This window comes from Aulonocara sp. 'chitande type north' Nkhata Bay, linkage group LG5 (genome assembly GCF_057382095.1).
Source record: "Aulonocara sp. 'chitande type north' Nkhata Bay isolate Kocher_YH1m ecotype deep benthic linkage group LG5, A_spYH_male_GT1.1, whole genome shotgun sequence".
Taxonomy (NCBI): domain Eukaryota; kingdom Metazoa; phylum Chordata; class Actinopteri; order Cichliformes; family Cichlidae; genus Aulonocara; species Aulonocara sp. 'chitande type north' Nkhata Bay.
In genome coordinates this window covers 15,807,301-15,832,820 of record NC_141348.1, presented here as the reverse complement: position 1 = coordinate 15,832,820, position 25,520 = coordinate 15,807,301, and the positions used below count along the sequence as shown (strand labels likewise).

Sequence of the window (25,520 nt, the reverse complement as noted above, 5' to 3'; positions counted from 1 at the left end):
AATATAGGAAAACACACAGATACGTGTCCCTCCCACAGGACACTGAGAGTTTTGCTCTGCACTGAAGTCAGCCAGTGTTCAGTCAGAGTTTGGTCATGTCTGGACTGTTGGGTGTTCGCCTGCTGCTGCTGTGGGGCTGCGCCTGCCTCTGGCTGAGCAGCTCAGCCTCAGGAGCTCTGGTCATCTCCAGGCACGATGAAGCCATACAGGTAACGTCAAACACTTTTGTGATATGAAACTGAAATAACTTTGTGGCATGATTTTGACAGCGCTGACTTCAGAAAGTAGTTCTATGATTTATTTTTTTTAACCCAAAACCCTTAAACACCAACTGTGTCTGAGTTTTTTGTAAGCTTTTTCTTAAAACTTACTTCGTGTAATCTCCGTAATATCCTGTGTGTGTATTTCAGGAAAGAAGAGGAGCTGCCAGATCACTGCAGGTACTTGGAAAACTATTCACACATAGTCTCTTTGTATTAGTGAAAACATCTCATTAGTTTTTAATCACTGCTAAAATTCAGTTTCTGATACTGCGTCATAACAGCTCAACTTCAACATAACACAGATCACACTATTTTTAAAGATATATCTGCTGGTAAACCAATAACTACATAAACATGCAGTGGAAATTAAGAGCTTAGTGCAGCCTTATTATTTTTTAATGTGAATCCATCGCCCTTTGTTCTTACAGAAAAGAAGTACAAATGAAGTAATGGTAAGAAATGTATCCATTCATATTCCTGGTGATGATAATGGTGATGAGAGATAATAGTTTTAATTCAGATTAAAAAATCAGATTCATAGAGAGAAACCCATTTTTATCTTCCTACATTTCCTTCTGTCTCTGTCTCAGGTGGAGGTGCACAGTGTGACAGTGGACTGCACTGTGACCTCTCATTTTGCCCACACTGTCATGACCTCCAAGGCGTTCAACAAAGCAAACTCGTCACAGGAAATCTTTTTTGAAGTGGAGCTGCCCAAGACTGCTTTCATCACAAACTTCAGCATGTTAGTCTGTTTCCTCTCTAATCATTCTGACAGTTTTTATAGGCCAGTCCTTCATTTCACAACTGTGCTCCAAAGCTGAATTTCTCACTATCTTGGTGTCAATTTATGTGCTTTAACATCCCTCATGTCTATCTCCATCTTTCACATCCACAGGGAAATTGAGGGTCAGGTGTATGTTGGAGAGGTGAAGGAGAAGGAGAAAGCTAAGAAACAGTACGAGAAGGCTGTTTCCTCTGGACAGACTGCTGGACTCGTCAAGTGAGTCGTCCAAATGAACCAGAAACACAGATCGTGTAAATTCACTGGAGAAGCTGTCAGATATCTCTGCGACATTTTTGTTGTTGTTATTTCCAGGGCTTCTGGAAGAAAGATGGAGAAGTTTTCAGTCTCTGTCAATATTGCAGCTGAAAGCAACGTGACCTTTGTCCTGACATATGAGGAGCTCCTTCAGAGGAAACTGGGCCGATATGAGCTTTTGACCAGAGTCAAACCCAAAACACTGGTTCAGGACTTTCAGGTGAATCCATGTTTGATTAGATTCCCTACTTAGGGTGTCCCAAAAAATGTATTCTTTGTATCTGGCTGTAGTGCTTTCAGTGGGAGAAACGTTTTGTTATTGTGCAAAGATACATTTTGATGATTGACAAAACATTTCTCCCACTGAAAGCACTACAGCCAGATACTGTTTATAAGGTTGGACAAACATGCAGTCAGCTGAAACTGATGAAGTGACTTGGATGAGTGACAAAATGTTTCTTGCACTGAAAACAGTTACATCCACATGAACAGAGTCCACAAATCAACTTTTTGGGATTTCCTTACCTGGATGATTGAGCATGCATCAAGACATTTTAACCCCCATAGGGTGATTTCCTGATTTACATTAGAAATGATCTCTTGTCTCCATGTTTGCCTTTGTGGAAACAGATTGTGACAAACATCTATGAGCCTCAGGGCATTTCTTATGTTGACGCCCATGCAACCTTCCTCTCGAATGAGCTGCTCCCTCTGGTGGAGAAAACTGTCACAGACAGAAAGGTACCTTCATACAATTGATGATCATCTATAATAAACTTTCTAATTACTGCACCCCACTTTATTGCATGGTTGAATCTCAGTTGGGATCATAATTGTGTATGTATTATTCCCTTTTCAGGCACACATCTCCTTCTCACCAACCATGGAGCAGCAGAGGAAGTGTCCAGGTTGTGATGGAACACTTATTGATGGAGATTTTATTGTCAGCTATGATGTGAAGCGAGAGAAGAACCTTGGGGACATACAGGTCAGTGAAAGCTTCAAGTACTGAATAAGATCAAATTGAAAAAGTGATTTATTACACCATTGTTTTAAAATTCATTACTTTTTGGAATCTGTCTCTTCTTCAGATTGTAAATGGATACTTTGTGCACTTCTTTGCTCCTGAATTACCTAAACTCCCAAAGAATGTGGTCTTTGTAATTGATATAAGTGGATCAATGAGTGGAAGAAAGATGGAGCAGGTAAGAAGTTGTTCTGACCCCTGATGTGCTTCTAATATGTCAAAGTTCACGTGGACACACGTCATCCTCTGACTCTTTGTAGACAAGAGAAGCTATGCTGGCCATTCTTCAACAAGTCCATGAAGACGACCACTTTGCCATCATCCTGTTTGATTCTGTTATTGAAACCTGGAAGGATTCACTTACCAAAGCAACAAAGGAAAACATAACTGAAGCCATGGATTACATCAGAAGAATGCGTAGCAGAGGAAGTAAGAAATACAAAAACCAAGCAAACAAAACAAAAAAACAAACACCTAACAGCACAAAAACATTAATAGTTTATACATTTTAAAACATGAATTGTGTTTTTCTTTTAGCAACCAATATTAATGATGCAGTGTTGACTGCTGTAAACATGCTGGTCAAAGACAGACAGATGGAGAGGCTACCAGAGAGAAGTGCTGATATGATTATATTACTGACTGATGGAATGCCAAATGAGGGTAAGTATGTAGAGTGCAAACATACCGTAGGCTAGATTATGTTTGTTCAGCATTTAACATTTAACATTACATTGCATTTAGCATTTTTTTCTTTATGTTTTGCATGCATGCATTTGTAGGAGAGAGCAACACTGGCAAGATCCAGGAGAATATGCGTACAGCTATTGGGGGAAACATGTCTCTGTACTGCCTTGGATTTGGAAATGATGTGGATTATTCCTTCCTGGATGTGATGAGCAAACAAAACAAAGGCCTGGCCCGCAGAATCTTTGAAGCTTCAGATGCTGCTGCTCAGCTCCAGGTGCGAGTTCCTCTTCCACACTAATATGTGTAGCTCCCTTATTTAGAAACCTTTAGATAATAACTTCTTCCACAGTGTAACCTCGTGTGCTTTATCCAAGCATACTTTCTGCTAAATCACCTGCAAATTATAATTAGAATAAATGCAGCCTGTTTGTAGTTTTGGAAACCAGAATCACTGAGTTGGAGTCCCAGCTCCAGACCCTTGAAAATCCTGCAGCTAGCCAGAGCCCTGTAGTCCATGTGGGCTTAGCCATCGTTAACTGCCTCCCCGGGCGGTTTGTACAGAGTAGCCAATAAATCAGGCCAGCTGGGTAACAGTAAGCAGGAAGTCCATATTGTCCCATTCACCAAACAACCATAGTGTGAATTATTTTGCCTCACGTGGTGAGGAAAATATTCTCGTTATTGGCAACTGTTTTGAGATGCGTGAAACTAGAGACACCAGCGACCATTGTCTTCCAGTTAGAGTCGGGTGGACTGATCCAAATATTGATAATATTGATAACAACACTAACAGTGTTATCAGAGTGATATTTGAATTTGTTTCTTCATTAAAAGGTTGAGTGTGTTGCATCTGAAAACAAACAGATCTACGCAAACACCTCTCCTCTCCTGCAGCGCACTTTGCCCTACCCCCCTCTCTCCTTAGTTGTCCCATTCAGATAATATATACAGCCCACAACAGCCCACAACAACACAGACAGTTTGAATTCATTTGAAAGCCTGACTCTTAGCCAACACAATGCAGAGCCGCTACCTAAACTCTCACAGAGGTTGATTATCTGATAGATTGTCACTGGATATGACTCTGAATACTCTGGCTCCCCTGCAGTGTTGGGCAAGTTACTTTCAAAAAGTAAATAGTTATAGTTACTAGTTATTTCTTCAAAAAGTAATTGAGTTAGTAACTGAGTTGCAATATTATAGAAGTAACTAATTACTGGGAAAAGTAACTATTGTGTAAATAAAAAAAAAAGTCTAACCCCCTTGGGGCGAGAGTATAATTGCTGTTATTTTACCTCTACAGTTCACCTTTAAAAACTACAGTGGGGCAAAAAAGTATTTAGTCAGCCACCGATTGTACAAGTTCCCCCGCCTAAAATGATGACAGAGGTCAGTAATTTGCACCAGAGGTACACTTCAACTGTGAGAGACAGAATGTGAAAAAAAAATCCAAGAATCCACATGGTAGGATTTGTAAAGAATTTATTCGTAAATCAGGGTGGAAAATAAGTATTTGGTCAATAACAAAAATACAACTCAATACTTTGTAACATAACCTTTGTTGGCAATAACAGAGGTCAAACGTTTACTATAGGTCTTTACCAGGTTTGCACACACAGTAGCTGGTATTTTGGCCCATTCCTCCATGCAGATCTTCTCGAGAGCAGTGATGTTTTGGGGCTGTCGCCGAGCAACACGGACTTCCAACTCCCGCCACAGATTTTCTATGGGGTTGAGGTCTGGAGACTGGCTAGGCCACTCCAGGACTTTCAAATGCTTCTTACGGAGCCCCTCCTTTGTTTCCCGGGCGGTGTGTTTTGGATCATTGTCATGTTGGAAGACCCAGCCTCGTTTCATCTTCAAAGTTCTCACTGATGGAAGAAGGTTTTGGCTCAAAATCTCACGATACATGGCCCCATTCATTCTGTCCTTAACACGGATCAGTCGTCCTGTCCCCTTGGCAGAAAAACAGCCCCATAGCATGATGTTTCCACCCCCATGCTTCACAGTAGGTATGGTGTTCTTGGGATGCAACTCAGTATTCTTCGTCCTCCAAACACGACAAGTTGAGTTTATACCAAAAAGTTCTACTTTGGTTTCATCTGACCACATGACATTCTCCCAATCCTCTGCTGTATCATCCATGTGCTCTCTGGCAAACTTCAGACGGGCCTGGACATGCACTGGCTTCAGCAGCGGAACACGTCTGGCACTGCGGGATTTGATTCCCTGCCGTTGTAGTGTGTTACTGATGGTGACCTTTGTTACTTTGGTCCCAGCTCTCTGCAGGTCATTCACCAGGTCCCCCCCGTGTGGTTCTGGGATCTTTGCTCACCGTTCTCATGATCAGTTTGACCCCACGGGATGAGATCTTGCGTGGAGCCCCAGATCGAGGGAGATTATCAGTGGTCTTGTATGTCTTCCATTTTCTGATGATTGCTCCCACAGTTGATTTTTTCACACCAAGCTGCTTGCCTATTGTAGATTCACTCTTCCCAGTCTGGTGCAGGTCTACAATACTTTTCCTGGTGTCCTTCGAAAGCTCTTTGGTCTTGGCCATGGCGGAGTTTGGAGTCTGATTGTTTGAGGCTGTGGACAGGTGTCTTTTATACAGATGATGAGTTCAAACAGGTGCCATTCATACAGGTAACGAGTGGGGGACAGAAAAGCTTCTTACAGAAGACGTTACAGGTCTGTGAGAGCCAGAGATTTTCCTTGTTTGAGGTGACCAAATACTTATTTTCCACCCTAATTTACGAATAAATTCTTTACAAATCCTACCATGTGGATTCATGGATTTTTTTTTCACATTCTGTCTCTCACAGTTGAAGTGTACCTCTGGTGCAAATTACTGACCTCTGTCATCATTTTAGGCGGGGGAACTTGCACAATCAGTGGCTGACTAAATACTTTTTTGCCCCACTGTATTTATCTTGCCTTGTTTGGTGTCATTCTTTTCAGCACAAATTATTTGTGCCACTCCAAAAAATAATCATATCCACTATAAGATAAAGGAGCACTTCACAAGCCTGATACATCAATGCATGACAGCAGGAGATGTATCACTCCACCTGGAGACTACACTAAACACTAAACACTAACTACATGACACACTAACTACACACTCCAGACACGCTAAACATCACAAATCTCTCACATCTCAAAGCTCTCTCTCTCTCTTTCGTTCTCTCACCGCCTTCACTCCTAAAACATCCCCCTCTCCCTAAAGAACCAAATGCTATGTGACCATACCAGTTTTTTTATTGGTCGACATGGTACATTTTTCCACCAATAGGTGGGGGGGGGGAATCATAAGCAGAGAGTGCTTGCAAGCGCTGTCCTTAGACAGTAAACGCAACGATAGTATTCTGGAGAAAACACCACATATATTTTATTTTATCATGACTTTTATGAATTTTTTTAATCCTGGCTCTGGTTTTACTTGGCCTATCAACACAATTTATATAGCATTATATAAGATGCTATATGGTATATAGCATCTTGTTTCTATGTGATCTTAAATTGGTCATGTGATTGATGTGAGACATGAGCGAGACAGATAAATATGAAGGCATGCCGGCTCAGACGTCGCCCGGAGGAACCAGGGCACCCTGACGAAAAGTGGGCTACTGGAACAAGGAGGCATCGGTGGGCAAGAGACGAAAACAGGGCGTTGTTGGAATGCTACTACGCAAGTAACCCCGGCGGAAGGGGCTACATGAATAGGATGAGGGACCTATGGATTCTTCGATACCCAACATCCACAATGACGGCGAAACAACTAGTAGCTCAGTGTTCCAACATTCGAAAGAAGGGACTGCTCTCACAGCTAGAGATTGACGAGGTACAACACAAATGCTACGGCAAGGAGGAGTCAGGACGCCAGGTCAGGGGGGAGATATCATCACCCCCACCCGAGATTGGGTACATAGCCCCAAGTGCGATAGGAGAAGGATTGTTGAGTGCGAGAGGAACTGACCTGAAAAATAGGATCATGGCCAAGCTTGAAACCTGGATCCCCCGTAGCCGGTTACCAAGATTACGTGAAGTACCCTCAGAAGGTCTGCTAGATGATGTTAATGCAGCACTACGGACAATACCTACAACCACGATTACCGACACTAACAAGCTGATCTACAATACGGCAGCAGTGATCAGTGAGATGCTTGGCTACAAGTTGAACAGCCACAAGGGGCAGTACTCTCCATGGAGAAGGAGGCTAGAGGGCAAGATCAAAGTAGCACGGAGGGAGGTTAGCCAACTAACGGAGTTGCAGAAAGGTGCGACAAAGAAGGTGCATAAGAAATACAGCAAGCTGTCCATACCTGAGGCCTTGGAAACTGCCAAGCAAAGACTCACAGCCTTGGCCAGCCGCTTGAGGAGGTACACCAGAGAGATAGAAGGCAGGAAAATAAACCAGCTGTTCTCCACAGAACCAGCAAAGGTGTACTCTCAGTGGCAAGGGAACAATAATAATAAGAGAACAGCACCACCAAGGCTGGAGACTACGGCTGAACGATATATCGCATTTGCGATAATATCGCGACATGATCAAGTGCAATTTTCTAACCGCAAAGGCTGCGATTATACTCTGGACATGTCCAAATTCATGGGCTGCATCCTCCTGAGGCCGCATTTGTAGACCGATTACGTCACAGCGACGCGCCGAAGGCTGTCCAAATTACTACCATATCCCAGAATTCATAGCGCGGCCCAGCCAAACTCCAGTTTCCAGCAATGGCGGCCGCTACTAAGTTTTAAAATTACTCATACTAATCTTTCAGGGTCACAAAATAAACTTTTAACATATTTTCAGGCGAGAAAGTAGTTGTGTAAACATCAAATATCTGCTCGGTTTATCAAGATATCCCATATTTGCAAAAGTGCTTCGACGTTTTCAGAGGCGTCTGCTACCCACCAGCTCGACAGCTAGCCGGGAGCTCGAGGGTTACTGATGCGGCCGAGAACGGCACAACTCCCGGCACATCATTTTCAGATCACCGCGGAGTTTCGCTGCTCGGGTTAAACGTAATATATAAGTCACTTAGACAACCTAAAAATGTTATTGTTGGGCTTTTTTCAGTGTTTTGTTTGTTCGTGAGTAAATCGGTTTGGCTGAGATTAAAGTTATTAGATTAGATAAAATAAAACTTTATTAATCCCCCGGGTTCCTCCTTGGTTTTCACACAGCTGACTAAACGTCAAACAGAAAACTTATTAAACAGAAGTATGAGACAGTCGAGAATTTACACCAGTGTCTGGTTATATTTTAGATAGCAAGAAGCAGACGGCCGAGTTTATTAAACTCCACCGAGACAGCGGTGACGCTAATCAGAACTAGACCGTCCAATTTCACGCCTTTAAATTTGAAAGGCGTGTTTGTGTGTGTGTTTATACAATTGCTATTATGTTTGCACTTTATGTGTAATGTTACTGACTGCAGAGATCAGTAAGATGTGTGTATTTTTTATTTATTAGTTTTATTTATTTAATATTATTTTTTAATTTAATGACTGTCTAGTAGTTCACAGATGTCGAAAAACTGAGTGTGGTAAAGCCACTGATTTTGTTTATGTATATTTCTGCAATCTGCACATTGTACTGACTTTCATTTTAATGTTTACACCAGGGTTCCTTGTCAGCACTTTATGCTCAGATGTTTGTAAGCTAAAAATTAACTATTGTGTATGTTCAAATATACTGTTGTGATTGAAGAAGTTAAATAAAAATGTCAGTCATCAATTCATGCATCACCTCATGTCATCATAACAGAGGTCTGTCTTCCAGGAAAGAACAGTTTAAAATTAATGTAATATAGTATTGGCCATACTATATGATGTATTGCTTGTCTTTGTTTAATAATACAGAAGACAAAGACCTTAAAAAATAATCGCATATCGCATCGCAATCGCAATATTGGGGCAAAAAATCGCAATTAGATTATTTTCCATAATCGTTCAGCCCTACTGGAGACGGAGCAATACTGGAAGAGCATATGGGAGAAGGACACAACCCATAACGGCAATGCTCAGTGGCTAGTGGATCTGAGGGCAGACCACAGCGACCTCCCTGAACAGGGTCCAGTAACCATCACAGTGGCAGATATCCAAGAAAGGGTCTCCAGTATGAAGAGTTGGACAGCACCAGGGCCCGACATGGTTCACGCCTATTGGCTAAAGAAGCTGACTGCACTCCACGAACGTCTGGCAGCACAAATGAACCAGCTGCTAGTTAACGAGAGACATCCGGAATGGCTAACCGAAGGTCGGATGGTCCTGATCCCCAAGGACCCCAAGAAGGGACCGGTCCCCTCCAACTACCGACCAATAACCTGCCTCAGTACTACATGGAAGCTCCTGTCAGGCATCATATCGGCTAAGATGAACAGGCACATGGGTCAATACATGAGCGGGACACAGAAAGGAATTGGCAAGAATACCAGAGGCGCAAAACACCAGCTACTGGTAGACAGAACAGTCAGCCGAGACTGCAAGACCAGACTGACCAACCTGTGCACTGCCTGGATTGATTACAAGAAGGCCTATGACTCAATGCCCCACAGCTGGATACTGGAATGCCTAGAATTGTACAAGATCAATGGGACCCTAAGAGCCTTCATCAGGAACTCAATGGGGATGTGGCGTACAACACTAGAGGCCAACTCCAAGCCCATAGCACAAGTCACCATCAAGTGCGGGATCTACCAAGGAGATGCTCTGTCCCCACTGCTGTTCTGCATAGGCCTGAACCCCCTCAGTGAGATCATTAACAAGACTGGCTACGGATACCGACTACGGATACCGACTACGGATACCGACTACGGAACGGAGCAGTTGTCAGCCACCTCCTGTACATGGATGACATCAAGCTGTATGCCAAGAGTGAACGAGACATCGATTCACTGATCCACACTACCAGGCTATACAGCAATGACATTGGAATGTCGTTCGGACTGGAGAAGTGTAGTCGGATGGTAACAAAGAGAGGGAAGGTAGTCAGAACTGAGGGGATTGAACTACCAGAAGGCAACATTGCAGACATAGAGGACAGTTACAAGTACCTGGGGATCCCGCAGGCGAATGGGAAACATGAAGAGGCCGCTAGAAAAGCTGCAACCACCAAGTACCTGCAGAGGGTCAGGCAAGTCCTGAGGAGTCAGCTGAATGGTAAGAACAAGATCCGGGCCATCAACACGTACGCCCTGCCCGTGATCAGGTACCCTGCTGGGGTAATAGGCTGGCCAAAGGAGGAGATAGAAGCCACTGACATAAAGACAAGAAAGCTCCTTACCATGCATGGAGGGTTTCACCCCAAGTCCAGCACCCTGAGGCTGTACGCTAAGCGGAAGGAAGGGGGCCGGGGACTGGTGAGTGTCAGCACCACAGTCCAGGATGAGACAACGAACATCCAAGAATACATTGGGAAGATGGCCCCAACTGACCGAGTGCTCAGTGAATACCTCAGGCAGCAGAAACCCAAGAAAGAGGAGGGAGACGAGGAACCATCATGGAAGGACAGGCCCCTGCACGGTATGTACCACCGGCAGATAGAGGAGGTGGCTGATATCCAGAAATCCTACCAGTGGCTGGACAAAGTTGGACTGAAAGACAGCACAGAGGCACTAATCATGGCAGCACAAGAACAAGCTCTGAGTACAAGATCCATGGAGGCTGGGGTCTATCACACCAGGCAAGACCCCAAGTGCAGGCTGTGTAAAGATGCCCCAGAGACAATCCAGCACATAACAGCAGGGTGCAAGATGCTAGCAGGCAAGGCATACATGGAACGCCATAACCAAGTGGCCGGCATAGTGTACAGGAACATCTGTGCCAAGTATAACCTGGAAGTCCCGAGGTCAAAATGGGAGATGCCCCCAAGGGTGGTGGAGAATGACCGAGCTAAGATCCTGTGGGACTTCCAGATACAGACGGACAAAATGGTGGTGGCTAACCAACCGGACATAGTGGTGGTAGACAAACAGAAGAAGACGGCCGTAGTGATCGATGTAGCGGTTCCGAATGACAGCAATATCAGGAAGAAGGAACACGAGAAGCTGGAGAAATACCAAGGGCTCAGAGAAGAATTCGAGAGGATGTGGAGGGTGAAGGTAACGGTGGTCCCCGTGGTAATCGGAGCACTAGGTGCGGTGACTCCCAAGCTAGGCGAGTGGCTCCAGCAGATCCCGGGAATAACATCGGAGATCTCTGTCCAGAAGAGCGCAGTCCTGGGAACAGCTAAGATACTGCGCAGGACCCTCAAGCTCCCAGGCATATATATATATATATATATATATATATATATATATATATATATATATATATATATATATATATATATATATATATATATATATATATATACAGTGGGGCAAAAAAGTATTTAGTCAGCCACCGATTGTGCAAGTTCCCCCACTTAAAATGATGACAGAGGTCAGTAATTTGCACCAGAGGTACACTTCAACTGTGAGAGACAGAATGTGAAAAAAAAATCCATGAATTCACATGGTAGGATTTGTAAAGAATTTATTCGTAAATTAGGGTGGAAAATAAGTATTTGGTCACCTCAAACAAGGAAAATCTCTGGCTCTCACAGACCTGTAACGTCTTCTGTAAGAAGCTTTTCTGTCCCCCACTCGTTACCTGTATGAATGGCACCTGTTTGAACTCATCATCTGTATAAAAGACACCTGTCCACAGCCTCAAACAGTCGGACTCCAACTTCCGCCATGGCCAAGACCAAAGAGCTTTCGAAGGAAACCAGGAAAAGTATTGTAGACCTGCACCAGACTGGGAAGAGTGAATCTACAATAGGCAAGCAGCTTGGTGTGAAAAAATCAACTGTGGGAGCAATCATCAGAAAATGGAAGACATACAAGACCACTGATAATCTCCCTCGATCTGGGGCTCCACGCAAGATCTCATCCCGTGGGGTCAAAATGATCATGAGAACGGTGAGCAAAGATCCCAGAACCACACAGGGGGACCTGGTGAATGACCTGCAGAGAGCTGGGACCAAAGTAACAAAGGTCACCATCAGTAACACACTACAACGGCAGGGAATCAAATCCCGCAGTGCCAGACGTGTTCCGCTGCTGAAGCCAGTGCATGTCCAGGCCCGTCTGAAGTTTGCCAGAGAGCACATGGATGATACAGCAGAGGATTGGGAGAATGTCATGTGGTCAGATGAAACCAAAGTAGAACTTTTTGGTATAAACTCAACTCGTCGTGTTTGGAGGAAGAAGAATACTGAGTTGCATCCCAAGAACACCATACCTACTGTGAAGCATGGGGGTGGAAACATCATGCTATGGGGCTGTTTTTCTGCCAAGGGGACAGGACGACTGATCCGTGTTAAGGACAGAATGAATGGGGCCATGTATCGTGAGATTTTGAGCCAAAACCTCCTTCCATCAGTGAGAACTTTGAAGATGAAACGAGGCTGGGTCTTCCAACATGACAATGATCCAAAACACACCGCCCGGGCAACAAAGGAGTGGCTCCGTAAGAAGCATTTGAAAGTCCTGGAGTGGCCTAGCCAGTCTCCAGACCTCAACCCCATAGAAAATCTGTGGCGGGAGTTGGAAGTCCGTGTTGCTCGGCGACAGCCCCAAAACATCACTGCTCTCGAGAAGATCTGCATGGAGGAATGGGCCAAAATACCAGCTACTGTGTGTGCAAACCTGGTAAAGACCTATAGTAAACGTTTGACCTCTGTTATTGCCAACAAAGGTTATGTTACAAAGTATTGAGTTGTATTTTTGTTATTGACCAAATACTTATTTTCCACCCTGATTTACGAATAAATTCTTTACAAATCCTACCATGTGGATTCTTGGATTTTTTTTTCACATTCTGTCTCTCACAGTTGAAGTGTACCTCTGGTGCAAATTACTGACCTCTGTCATCATTTTAGGCGGGGGAACTTGCACAATCGGTGGCTGACTAAATACTTTTTTGCCCCACTGTATATATATATATATATATATATATATATATATATATATATATATATATATATATATATATATATATATATATATATATATATATATATATATATACATATGTGTGTATAGATCAACTTACCTCAGAATATATAAAGCATATAAACAATTACAGCAATATGATGCAACAAACACAGCAGTGCTACTAATCCAAAATACTCAAAGCTTCATAGAACTGAAACAAACAGTTATTTTTAGATCCATTCTGCTGCTGATACATACTTTAGGTTTCTGAATATTAAACTTGTTGCTGCATTTCATAGTGTGTAACTTGACAGCCCTGAGTACTTTCTCCCACACTGAAAACACTGGAATGATAAAATTATTTGAACATTATCTAATAAGACTGATTCAGGACAGACAATTAGTTATAACTTTCCTAGCAGTTCTTCACAAACAGGGAACAGGTAGAACAGTCTGTCTATTCTCTCCATCTGTCAGCTGCTGCTGGCTCTTCCTCCTCCTCTTCCTCACACAGTGCTGAATTTGTCCTGGTGGATCATCAGGGGTGCAAAGCCTCACAGATGATGTGCAGCAGTGGGTCCTTCAGTCTGTCCTCACTCTGGACACTTGCAGTTGTCACATGGAAATCAAATGTGTGATAAGCTGCAGGATTCAAACACAAGTGTAACTTATAAATACATGTTCATACTTTTATTACACAATCAGAGAGAAAGAAAAAGAGAGAGAGTGCAGGACAGACAGAAAGGTGACAGTCTCAGATGTATACACTGCTACAAAACAGCACAAGAGAAGGAGGATTTAGTGTTTGTGTTATTACGAGTGCTAAACAAGAAGAGTTCCCAGATGGTACAGTGGACACATATGTGACTGCTGTGATTAAAGCATCTTTCTTTCAGCTTAACGAGTAAACCGTCAGCTCGTTCAAACACACGTTAAAGTCCGTTTGGCTCGACACCACCGAACAGAGGCAGCAATATAACATAGCTAACATTAACAGTGTAGTGAATCCTGCTTGTGCCGTGATATTCAGGACCGCAAACTGAGCAGCATTCACTGACTTTCAGCTTGTTGTGTTTGTGGATATATGACTGACTTTAATTATCCACAAAATCGTCAGATTCTCTGTAAGATTAAGGTCAACTATCGAACGGCGTATAAAGTATAGGCTTTAAAACAAAGTAAACGCTAAAAGTACAAACATCGCTAATGTCACATAACTTTGCCGGCATGTGGCCAACAGTAATGTTTTAATGTTCTTCATTATTAAACATTTGCACATAAATAAGTGACATAATATTCAGAACTAACTTTTGAAAGCTGTAGATAACAGCAATGTTATGTTTGTCCATACTGCCTCCTGTTGCTGCCGTTACGGAGAGTTCCAGCAGGTGTCGCTGTGGTTCTCTCTAGATGTTATGTGTACTTCCTAAAAACGAGTGTACGGACGTTCATGTTGGCTGATAATAAACGCCTGGCATACAGTTACAGCGGACTGGTTATTATAAGCAAAACCTACAAAAGCTTACTCTTTGGCCGCCCCGCTTCCACTTCTTTGAAGTGTCTCCCAGTCCCAGTGCACTTGTTAGCATGTTTTGGTTCGTGCAACTGGTCTGTCGGGTTATTGTCTCCCCAGAAACATTTCCGTTGTGTCTTGTGTGCGTTTGCAGGTGTTTTTCTTTTTGCAGTGTTTTTCTTTTTGCAGCATTTTTCTTTTTACAGCGATTTTCTTTTTGCAGCGTTTTTCTTTTTGCAGCATTTTTCTTTTTGCAGCGATTTTTTTTTTTGCAGAATTTTTCTTTTTGCAGCATTTTTCTTTTTGCATCGTTTTTCTTTTTGCAGCATTTTTCTTTTTGCAAGTGTTTTTCTTTTTGCAAGTGTTTTTCTTTTTGCAGCATTTTTCTTTTTGCAGCATTTTTCTTTTTGCAGCATTTTTCTTTTTGCAAGTGTTTTTCTTTTTGCAGCATTTTTCTTTTTGCAAGTGTTTTTCTTTTTGCAGCATTTTTCTTTTTGCAGCGATTTTCTTTTTGCAGCGTTTTTCTTTTTGCAGCATTTTTCTTTTTGCAGCGTTTTTCTTTTTGCAGCATTTTTCTTTTTGCAAGTGTTTTTCTTTTTGCAAGTGTTTTTCTTATTGCAGCATTTTTCTTATTGCAGCATTTTTCTTTTGGCAGCATTTTTCTTTTTGCAAGTGTTTTCTGAAGTTGCAGTCCATTTGGCCTCTCAGGGCCACCGTAGCTTCAGCCTTCTTCTGTGTGTTGAAAAATAGTAAGGCGTCTGCACTGCATTTTCTTCTTAGTAACAGTAACGACATTGTAATGACAGAAATAGTAATTAGTTAGATTACTAATTGCTGAAAAAAGTAACACCGTTACTTGCCATCACCAGTGTGTGAATGTGTGTGTGAATGGGTGGATGACTGGATGTGTAAAGCGCTTTGGGGTCCTTAGGGACTAGTAAAGCGCTATATAAATACAGGCCATTTACCATTTACCATTTTAATGGCATTATTACCATCACTGCTCCCTGGGGCAGTCCTAGCCTGTTTGGTGCTCTGGGCAAACACTCCCTCTGCCACCCCCTGACACACACACACACACACACACACACACACACACACACACACACACACACACACACAAAACATATTAAGGATTATACATTAACATATCTTATTGTGAAAACTGATGATGAAAACGTACTGAAATTAACAAGATAAATATTTTATATAGTGAGAGAGAGAGAGACTATGCAAATGGCTAACAAGCAGTCATTATAATTCGTCATGCATTGAGAATAGCAGGCAAATCAACATTACAGCTCTTCCAATTAATGGCTAATTAATATTGTGCTGAAAACAGTCCAAAAGAGTCAATAAACCACATCAGTGTCTACTGTCTGCCTACTGCTTACGATCATAGCCAAGTGGCTAAGAAAGGTAAACAGAAGTTGTCCCAATCCCTACTAATGAATGCTATCTTGTTTCAGGATACATGTCATACATAATACCTGCTATTATCCAAAGACACATCTGCTTGCCTGTATCTTTTGCTCGTTTCTCTCTTCTTTTCTCTTTTTTTTCTAAGCTGAGGACCTGATGGCTTTGAACTTTTCTTTTCCATCTTCCATCAGTAATTTTGCACTCCAGTATCAACACCCAACCCTACAACATAAACTTGGACAAACTACCGAAATGCGTTGACAGAGACATGCCAGCGATTTTGAGTCATTCTGCGCTCCAGATGGATTAATTGCGTTAAAAATTTTAAATGTGTTAATCGTGATGAGGGCGTTAACGTTGACAGCCCTGATTTGTTTGGTTTTCAATTTAGTTTTATTTTGCAAGCTGGTTTTTGGTGCCGCATTAGCCAGCCAGAGAGTACTCTGCCATTCCACCCCTCTCCTCCCTGTGCAGCAAGGAGCAGGCACCTCATAAATGGAGGCCACCCTTACTCCTCGCAAATAGACATGTGCCTATGCAATCTCCAAAATGTGCTGGCATGATGTCAAGGCAGGATGGGTGCAAGCAACTTTTTTTTGCAGATGCCATGATGCCATCCCAACCACGATACCGCCCTGGTCAACAGCCCAAGTCACCCAAATCAAAACCTGCCACTGACTGCTTCCCTGAAAATAGCCTCAAATCAGAAGTACCTCACACCCTATTATAACTCACAAATGCATACCTTACTCAAGAGGAGAAGAACATGGTTTCTCACTAATTAGAAGTTCTTCATTGAGCCTGGAAAAAGAGTTTTTTGCTCTTAAAAGATGCGATTAGAGTATGCTTTAGGTGTCAAATGTACTGCAGTGTAACCGTTTTAAATAAATTCTATCTAATAGACTCTAATTTGTTCATGTAAATGGGGAATCCTCTTCACAAAGATTCGTTATGGAGTTCCGCAGGGTTCTGTGCTCGGACCATTTCTGTTTATATTATACATGGTTCCCTTAGGCAGTAAAACAAGAAGGCATAGTGTACATTTCATTTTCATTTCTATGCAGATGATATCCAGCTTTATCTATCAGTGAAGCCAGATAATACACACTAATTACTTCGGCTGCAGAAAAAAAAAACCCTAAAGCCATAGTTGTTTTTAACCAAGATATGTCCTTAAATGTGCATAATCAACAAATATGCAGGACTGTTTTCTTGCATCTTCGCAATATCTCTGAAATTACAAAAATCCTGTTTCAGAATGATGTTGAAAAACTAGTTCATGCATTTCTAACTTCTAAAAAAACTCACTAAAAGCCTTCAGTTGATCCAAAATGGTGCAGTGAGAGTACTGACTAAAAGCCAGTAAGTATTTCTCCCATACTGGCTTTTCTTTATTGGCTTCCTGTTACATCCCAAATCAAATTCAATCTTCATATACAAGGTGTTAAATACTCAGATCCCACCTTCTCTTAAAGACCACCAAAACAAAGTAATGTAGCACCTGAACAGAGCACTTCGCTCTCTTACTTGTGGTTCCCAGGTTATTTAAAAGAAGAGTGGGAGGCAAACCCTTCAGTTTTCAGGGCCCTCTTCTGTGGGTTTGATTTCAGGAGCCAGACAGACATTGTCATGATTTCTTAGATTTTCATTTAAAGCACTGCAGTTATGCCATATTCCTATGAATTACATGCCGTCACTATTTCATGCTGAGTTTACGATAGAAAATTGGAACATGCAAATGTGATAAAGTGTGTGTATTTATTTCAGGGTTTCTACGATGAAGTGGCCAGCCCTCTACTTTTAGAGGTGGACATGCACTATCCTGACAATGCAGTGGATTCTCTGACCACCAGCCACTTTAGCTACTTGTTTAATGGCACAGAGATTGTTGTGGCTGGTCATTTAATGGACAACGACCTTGACAACTTCCTGGTGGAAGTGGTTGGACAGGGGGTGAGGAAAAAAAGAAAAACACAAAAAATGGCAGAAACATTGAGACATTGAGTAGACATAGCCTATATTTATTTGTTTTACTCTGGTTCATATGGATTTTATCTTTTGTTTCTCCTGAAGCTCGAAGAAGACTTCAGAGTCCAGGGTCAAGTGAGTGCTGCAGACTGGGATGTTTTTTACCCAGACGAGGAGTACATCTTTGGAGATTTTACCGAGCGGTTGTGGGCCTACCTCACTATCCAGCAGTTACTGGACAAGAGGTCAGTTTAAATCAGTTCAGTTTGGCTGCTAAGGCACATTGTTCTCATAAGAAATATGGTATGATATATAGTCTTTGATGACACTTGTTCTTTTACCAGGACGCTCATTTTAATCATTTGATGTTCTTTTATAGATTTCCCTGTAGTAATACATATATTTTCCTTCTGGCAGCAAGAGCGGTACACCAGATGAGAAAGCCAACACAACAGCCAAGGCCCTGGATATGTCCCTGCAGTACAGCTTTGTCACCCCTCTCACATCCATGGTTGTTACCAAGCCCGAAACCGAAGACTCGACAAGCAGCCCTCTTATTGCTGACAAGCTGACTGAAGGTACCTGGAGAAAACAGAGTTTAAAAATGTAAAACACTGGACTGGCTTTTCTTAAAGAGACAAAAACTATATTGACTGATGAATCGGAGAGGTGTGTGTGTGTGTGTGTGTGTGTGTGGTTGTGTGTGTTTGTCAAGTGTCACTTTGAAATGGCTGCAGTCAAGCTTTACCACAAAAGCAAAGCATGGCTGCAGCTCATTCATGAAGAGAACTGGTGACTGAGTTTACATTTTCCACATATTATTCCTCTTTAGTGAAGTATAAAAGCAGAAGCTGGAGCTCCAGTTTAAAACTGTTATCTGTCTGTTTTTTCTCACAGAGCAAAGACAGCAGGCTGAAAAAATGAGTAAGTGATATTTTTTTTAACGATAAATCACAAAAAAGATTTATGGGACAAAGTCAATTTGTTGTATTCGTGTTGATTTGAATTTTATTCTCCCTGTTCAAAGCATATAATTATATACCTGCGCAGTCGTATCCACGGCATTACCAGCCAGCACCCGCATATTTTGGTAAGTACATCATATACAGTTCAGATAGGATAGATTGTGCTCCAGCCATGACGTCTTACTTTGCTGATATTTACAGATCTGCATTAAGAGGCACAGTTAACTAGATAAAATGCCATGGCATCTTTCACAAACATAGGACTTGGTGACTGCTCCACTTTAAATTTGGTGCCACTTTAAATTATTGCTAATTATTATTTCAAGTCCTTCTGCACTAACTGGTCCAAAGATGTGTGGAAATGCTCTTCATTGCTCTCAGATAATGACTAATTTTGGCTTCATCTAAATTTTAGCTTTGTTGGCATGTTTTCAATAGTATGCCAGAAAGATGCCATTTCTTTGAATGAAAAGACATGTTTAGACTCTGGTTAAAATGGATAGATGCAGATGAAACATTAAGGAGAGCAATCTTTTTGGCTCTGAGTAAGGAAAGGCTCACTTGTAGTCCTTTCTTAATATGCTGCTTTTGAATTCCTTTTTATTCTAATGGGGACAGTTTACAAAATGAACCCCATGTTTATAAATTAGTCAGGAAATAGATCACTGAAACCGTGTGCCATTTCCCAAAGATATTGATAAATATAAATTTTTTTTTGAAACCCTGACAAGCCTCCCCCTGCTGGCCATAAGAATGACAGCAGATTTAAGACATCTCCATATTTGCTTCTCTTTTTGGATCCAGAAACTATCTCCATCTTTAATATAGAGCCTGTGATGGACAGATTTTCTTTGAAAACAGTATCAGTGTTTCAAAACACTGACAACAACACTTAAGATTATGTAGCTGGAACTAAAATGAAGTATATGGACGTGGTTCCACCCATGAGTGTGGACTTTTCATGGGTGGAACGTCATGACCTTCATGTTGCTTGTGTGTTTTTCTGCAATATGTATTTATTCCTGTCACACTATTCTGGGGCCCCTGCAGTGGATGGAGATCCTCACTTCATGATAGAGCTACCAGACCGAGGTGATGCTTTGTGTTTCAACATCAACGACAAACCAGGAACCATTTTCAACCTGGTCAGAGACTCAAATTCAGGTCAGCCCCGTGTACACAGCTGTCTTAAGACTTAGGAAATGCAGTCTTAGTGTCGTCGTTGTTTTTCTTCATGTATAATTTTATAGATCGAAAACTTGTACTGATATTTTTTTCCTCAGTTCATACATGAGTTATGCAATATGTGCCAGAAAGTCCAGATATCATGTGACTGACTGGATCCCACTGTCTCCAGGTATTTTGGTGAATGGTGAGATTATTGGAGACAAGAAAACTCCCCCTGATGGGAAAATAAACACCTATTTTTGGCGTTTTGGCATTGTCCACCAGACCCTTGGGGTCAGGCTAGAGGTGAGCACTGAGGACATCTCGCTGTTCCAGGATGGCAAATGGGTCCAACTGCTTTGGTCTGACGCAGCCTCCATTAAAGGATCCAAGTGAGTGATTACATTGTTAAAGTCACAGCAAAAAAAAAAAAAAGGTCTACATAGTTTCTCCATCATCCAGGGAGTCTTACGAGTATGCCACATGACAGGTGAGGCAAGGTCTCACAGTGGTTTCTCTCAAAAGGTCTGGTGGTAATGATCCACTGCTTTTTTTCACACTTTGGCTCATGTGATTTTCTGCATGATTAATCATGAGCCAATGATCACCTCCTAAGGCACAACCCTCACTGTGGTTTAAATACCTGGGACTCTCCACCTTTTGGTTTTTGAATCAAAGACGTTTCTTAGATGTGAGATGAAACATTTCCATGAAACTGAAAGAAGTCAGACTGCCTTCTTTTCAAGCTCTTATGATTGATTTTTATTCTTTCTCCTACAGTGTGGATCTTCTTGTGACCAAGGATCGCAGCCTAACTGTAACACTAAGAGATTCAGTTAAGTTTGTGATTTTGCTTCACAAAGTGTGGAAGAAGCACCCATACCACCGGGACTACTTGGGTTTCTACACCCTGGACAGTCACCTCCTGTCCCCTGGTGTTCATGGCCTGCTAGGTACAACATGACACATTTCTTCTCTAAATTTGTGGTTTATCACTGATGATTTTGAAGATGTTTCCATGTTCTATGTTAATGCAATTATTAATAAATAATATTTAACAACAATATAGGACCACTAATCTCTTGCATCAGTAAAACAAATACAGCAAAACTCAAATTATTTAGGTATAATTTACAATTACCAGTTTTGGAAAGGGTCCAAATTCAAATATTTTTATAATTTAAATGGTTTACCATCCTCCAGGTCAGTTCTATCATGGGATTAACTATGAGGTGGCACACTTGCATCCAGGAAAAGTCCCAGAGAAACCAGATGCCACCATGTATGTGAAAGGACAGGAGCTCAATGTAACCAGGTACACTAAAGACTTCAGTCTGGAAGTGTTTGCATGCAAAATGAATTTTAAATGTGTTGTTGCTGTGTTTGTGCTCTCGCAGTGTGAATCTTCTAAATGAAACATCTCTCTCTGTCAACAGAGGCTGGCAGAGGGATTTCAGGAACGATGTGAAGAACGGGGAAAATGTTCCGTGCTGGTTCATTCACAATAATGGGACTGGCCTCATTGACGGACATGTGAGAGACTACATTGTTTCCGGCCTTTTTAAATCTGTTTAAGAAGAGGCCACACGGCCGTACCAGCTGCTGAAATCATCAAAATGCAATTCTTTTAAATAAATATTCAAATCCGCAGGCACTTACAGCACCAATAACCAGCAACCAACACAAGACAGCTTTCATTCATAGTGCTGCATACATAATAATCTCAACAGTGTCAAGTACTTGGAGACTGTCTCAGTGTTTCCTTGTATTAAAATATGTGCAAAACAGTCATTAAAGATGTGCTCAAGATTGGTCAATATGTGTCCCTTTTTCATGGTTTCAAACACTGTTCGTGTTTCCTCCCATTTACTGGAAAATGTATTTAACTTAGACACTTTCAAAACAGGGCTGGACAATTAATTTTCCCAACGGGGTACATGAGAAACTGGGACTGTTGTTGAGGGCAGCACCAATAAGATGAAATCAGTTCTCTTTATAACTGTAATCTCAGCTACTGGTAAGAGTAGGAGCTATAACTGGGCAATGAAAATGTGAAACAGGCATCGTAAACATGCCAACATTTTATTACTATCTAATCAATATTTCCCAAAACAATGCTGATGCATGATGTTAAAAACGAAAATGTAAAAATCTAGTGTGTTTTGGGCTTGAACGAGCACATCGAAACAAACCAAAAAAAGAGCACCAAGAGGGCCAAAAAACAAAACGAGTCCAAAACAACAACAACAAAAAACCCAACAACAACAACAACAACAACAGAAACACACCGGAACCCAAGAAAACAGAGTCCAAAACAGAACGGTTCAGGGGGCCGGCCCGGGGGCCAACAGCACAGGAGCCCGAACAGTTCAGGGGGCCGACCGTGCGGACGGCGACGGCGGGGCAGGTCCGGAGGCCGGCCGCAACAACGACAATGTCTAGCCAACGGCCTGGAAGGTGGCCGGACAGGGCGAGGACGTGCAGGCTGGACAGGTCGGACAGGTCGAGGACGTGCAGGCCGGACAGGGCGAGGCAGGACCAGGCGAGGCAGGACCAGGCAAAGCTGAAGCTGTAGCTGAGGCTGGACCAGGCGAAGCTAAAGCTGTAGCTGTAGCTGAGGCTGTGGGAGGCGACGGCGTGAGCCGCAGGTGGTGGCGCTGCAGGCGACAGCGTGGGAGCCGCAGGTGATGGCACTGCAGCGGAGGCAGATTGCTGGACGGGCCCCTCGGACCCTCCAGCGGAGACGAACAAAGGCTGGTGCAGCTCTCCAGAACCCCCAGCAGGAACAGAAGGCTGGACAGGCCCCTCGGACCCTCCAGCAGAGGCAGAAGGCTGGGTGGGCCCCTCGGACCCTCCAGCAGAGGCAAACAAAGGCTGGTGCGGTTCTCCAGAACCCCCAGCGGGAACAACAGATGAAGGCCGGACGGGCTCCTCGGACCCTCCAGCAGGACCAGGTTGCAGAACAGATGACTGGGGAGAGGAGTGGCGGTGGTGCCGTTTCCTTCGGGACAAGGAAACAGGAACCGGTGAAGAAATGGAGACCTCCTCCTGATCTTCCGACCACATAGCTGCCAGGAAAGAGGTGAATGGACAGGTGAACAAGGTCCCGGAAGGAGAGGAAGTCCGTGGCAGCATAGAGGCAGGTGGAGAGTGTGTGTCTTGCTGAAGCAGCGATGGGGAAGATTTAGTGAGTGAGAGAGCAAGCTCACCAACCCTGACTTGCTCTCTCCAGGCAGTAATGGTGCCATCCAACTTAGTGTCCTTAGCAAACTGAGAAAGCTGAGGGTTATGCCGAATGATGGCATCTACTGCGCTTAGCCCGACTGCCATAGTCCGTAAATCCTGTGACTGGGCAATGCGGTCGAGCAGACTCACCATCCGCATCATCTCGGCGTTGAACTCCGAGGAAAATGAGTCTGCGGGGTCCATGTTCTGGTCGCGATCTTCTGTTATGTGAAGGCTGTGTGCAGGCAGAAGTGGTAGTAGGAGGACCCAATGTGCAGACACTCAGAGGCGGAACATGAACTCAAAAGTAGTGATGTGACATTCTGTATCGAGGCTTCAAAGCTTGTGTCGAGTAATTGAGGGGGCGTTTCTGCGATGAGCGTATCGAGGCTTGCTTGATTTATGGGAGGAGCTGAAAATGATGACGTCCGAAGCCTCGCTGCCCGGCTTTACCACGTGACTGGTTCATGAAGTGGTTCGAACTTTGCTGCGAGCTATGACAGCGATATAAACCCCTCAGACTTCATTCAAAATGTAGGTGTTTGATGGAGAGTTGCGGTTAGTGAGAGTTTGGAGACAGTTTGGAGACAGTTTGGAGGTTTATGAGAGTGAGGAGAGAAAGTCAGAAGAGAATGGAGCCAGCTAAGAAGAGGAGGATGTCCTCCCCTGTGTGGGAACATTTTGATTTTATTCCTCCCAACAAGGTATGTAAATTTCTACAGAAGATGTATTTTCATAATACTGGTGGTGCAATACAATTTATGTTAAGCGGCTTTACTTTTGTACAAGGTGAAGTGTTTGCTATGTGCCAGGGGGCTGGGATATAACAACAACACCTCATCCATGCTTAGGCGCTACAGAGCTTTGCATGAGAATAGGGGGAACACTAATTGTGGAGCAAGACCAGGTGAACCATCAAATGCCATGATAATATAGCATGCCGTAATGTTACTAAATGATATAACAATATTATACAAGTGTAATAAGTTATGTGTGTGATATTTATATTTGTGCTTTTTTGTTGTTGTCTTTCCTCAGGAGAACAATCTCAAATAGATGAAGACCTGGTTAGCATGGTGATGGAGGACTCCCAGCCATTTAGCATTGTGGAGGACAAAGGATTTAAAAGATTTGTTAAATCATTAAATCCTAGCTATGTTCTCCCCACTAAAAAGGTCATAAAAGCAGTGAAAATTTAGTTTTTACAGAATAAAATGTGGGCAGGACTGAGGCTCAAAGCCTCAGTGTGTAGCTGTCAATACCTCAACGTTACAAAAGCACAACTACTGTCCACACCCCAACCACACCTCACCTCACTGTATATGATCATTTCCATTTTAAGCATTTCCAAATGATCATTTTCCATACTGCCAGTATAAATATACAAAGTATGCTGCCATCACTACAATATAGATGTTTTACACACTCCTTTTGTTGTTGACATTTACAGGCTGTGTGCAAAAGGCCACAGTCTTCAAATTCATGCCAACTAATATTTTTACATCCAGTAGATGTCCTACTAGAGCAAATGAAGCTTCAAGACACTTTGCGCTGGGGTGAACCAATTGGATGAAAAGCTTCAGTGCGTCATGAAGCTTCATCTGCCCATCACTACTCAAAAGTGTAACAAAACTAGGAATACAAAATACACTTACACAGCCAGAACACACAGCTAGATAAGGGTAGATTGTGACACGGAGACAGAGAAACACAGGGCTTAAATACACAGAGGGAGCAATCAGGGAATGGGTAACAGGAGGGAAACATAGCTGGGGCAAATCAGGACTAACGAGACAAAGGAAGCAAAATCAGATGCATTTACATGAGACACGGACTTAGAAAGTAAAACAGGAAACATAACACAGAGACGAGAACTTGACAAGGGGATACAGCTGACAGGGGAGACAGAACAACTAGAGAACACAGAGACATAAACCATAAGACAGAACTCAAAGAAACCAAAGACTAGAAATAATATAATAAACTCAAAACCCTGGGTCAATGACCCAGGCATCCTAACAACTGTGGATGTTTGTTCACACACACTCCCTCCACAATGTTTGGAACCTTTGTCAGTGAATACAAAGGTTTAGCTTGGTGTTTGTAGAGTTGACTTTTTACTCTCATAATCTTCATTTGACAAGTGGTAAAACTGTAGTTGTAAAGAAATACAAAATAGAAAAACTAATCTGATTTACATAAATCCTGCATTATGAAATAACTCAAAATAAGATTTTGCATCTTTCTATTAACTTGAGCAGCAGTAATGAT

The 25,520-nt window shown here is 42.6% G+C and overlaps 2 protein-coding genes across 2 annotated transcripts; one reads left to right on the top strand and one right to left on the bottom strand.

The window, feature by feature from the left end:
* Nucleotides 1–52: 52 nt before the first annotated feature.
* LOC147330074 (inter-alpha-trypsin inhibitor heavy chain H3-like) lies at nt 53–21,841 on the top strand. The gene is made up of 22 exons (XM_086291630.1): nt 53–209; nt 411–440; nt 692–715; nt 854–1,008; nt 1,162–1,266; nt 1,363–1,525; nt 1,936–2,046; nt 2,165–2,293; nt 2,397–2,510; nt 2,593–2,761; nt 2,870–2,995; nt 3,115–3,296; nt 17,692–17,877; nt 17,998–18,137; nt 18,310–18,470; nt 18,790–18,816; nt 18,920–18,982; nt 19,908–20,021; nt 20,215–20,416; nt 20,805–20,977; nt 21,228–21,339; nt 21,461–21,841. The coding sequence occupies exons 1-22, from the start codon at nt 96–98 to the stop codon at nt 21,597–21,599; spliced, it is 2,739 nt and encodes a 912-aa protein (XP_086147756.1). The 5' UTR covers nt 53–95; the 3' UTR covers nt 21,600–21,841.
* Nucleotides 21,842–22,031: 190 nt separating this feature from the next.
* On the bottom strand, nt 22,032–23,453 carry LOC147330073 (uncharacterized). The gene is made up of 3 exons (XM_086291573.1): nt 22,612–23,453; nt 22,313–22,509; nt 22,032–22,060 (listed from the first exon to the last, which is right to left on the bottom strand). Exons 1-3 carry the CDS (start codon nt 23,451–23,453, stop codon nt 22,032–22,034), a joined length of 1,068 nt encoding a protein of 355 aa, XP_086147699.1.
* Between the last annotated feature and the right edge of the window lie 2,067 nt (nt 23,454–25,520).

Excerpts from the sequence above, each read along its gene's own strand:
- LOC147330074 (XM_086291630.1), top strand. The coding sequence starts at position 96 with ATGTCTGGACTGTTGGGTGTTCGCCTGCTGCTGCTGTGGGGCTGCGCC. Across the intron at positions 1,526-1,935 it reads CACTGGTTCAGGACTTTCAG|ATTGTGACAAACATCTATGA; the intron begins GTGAATCCATGT and ends TTGTGGAAACAG. Across the intron at positions 18,983-19,907 it reads GCCAGCACCCGCATATTTTG|TGGATGGAGATCCTCACTTC; the intron begins GTAAGTACATCA and ends GGGCCCCTGCAG.
- LOC147330073 (XM_086291573.1), bottom strand. The coding sequence starts at position 23,453 with ATGGACCCCGCAGACTCATTTTCCTCGGAGTTCAACGCCGAGATGATG. Across the intron at positions 22,510-22,611 it reads TACAGCTTTAGCTTCGCCTG|CCTGCACGTCCTCGCCCTGT; the intron begins GTCCAGCCTCAG and ends CGACCTGTCCAG. Across the intron at positions 22,061-22,312 it reads CTCTGTTTTCTTGGGTTCCG|TTATAGCTCCTACTCTTACC; the intron begins GTGTGTTTCTGT and ends TTCATTGCCCAG.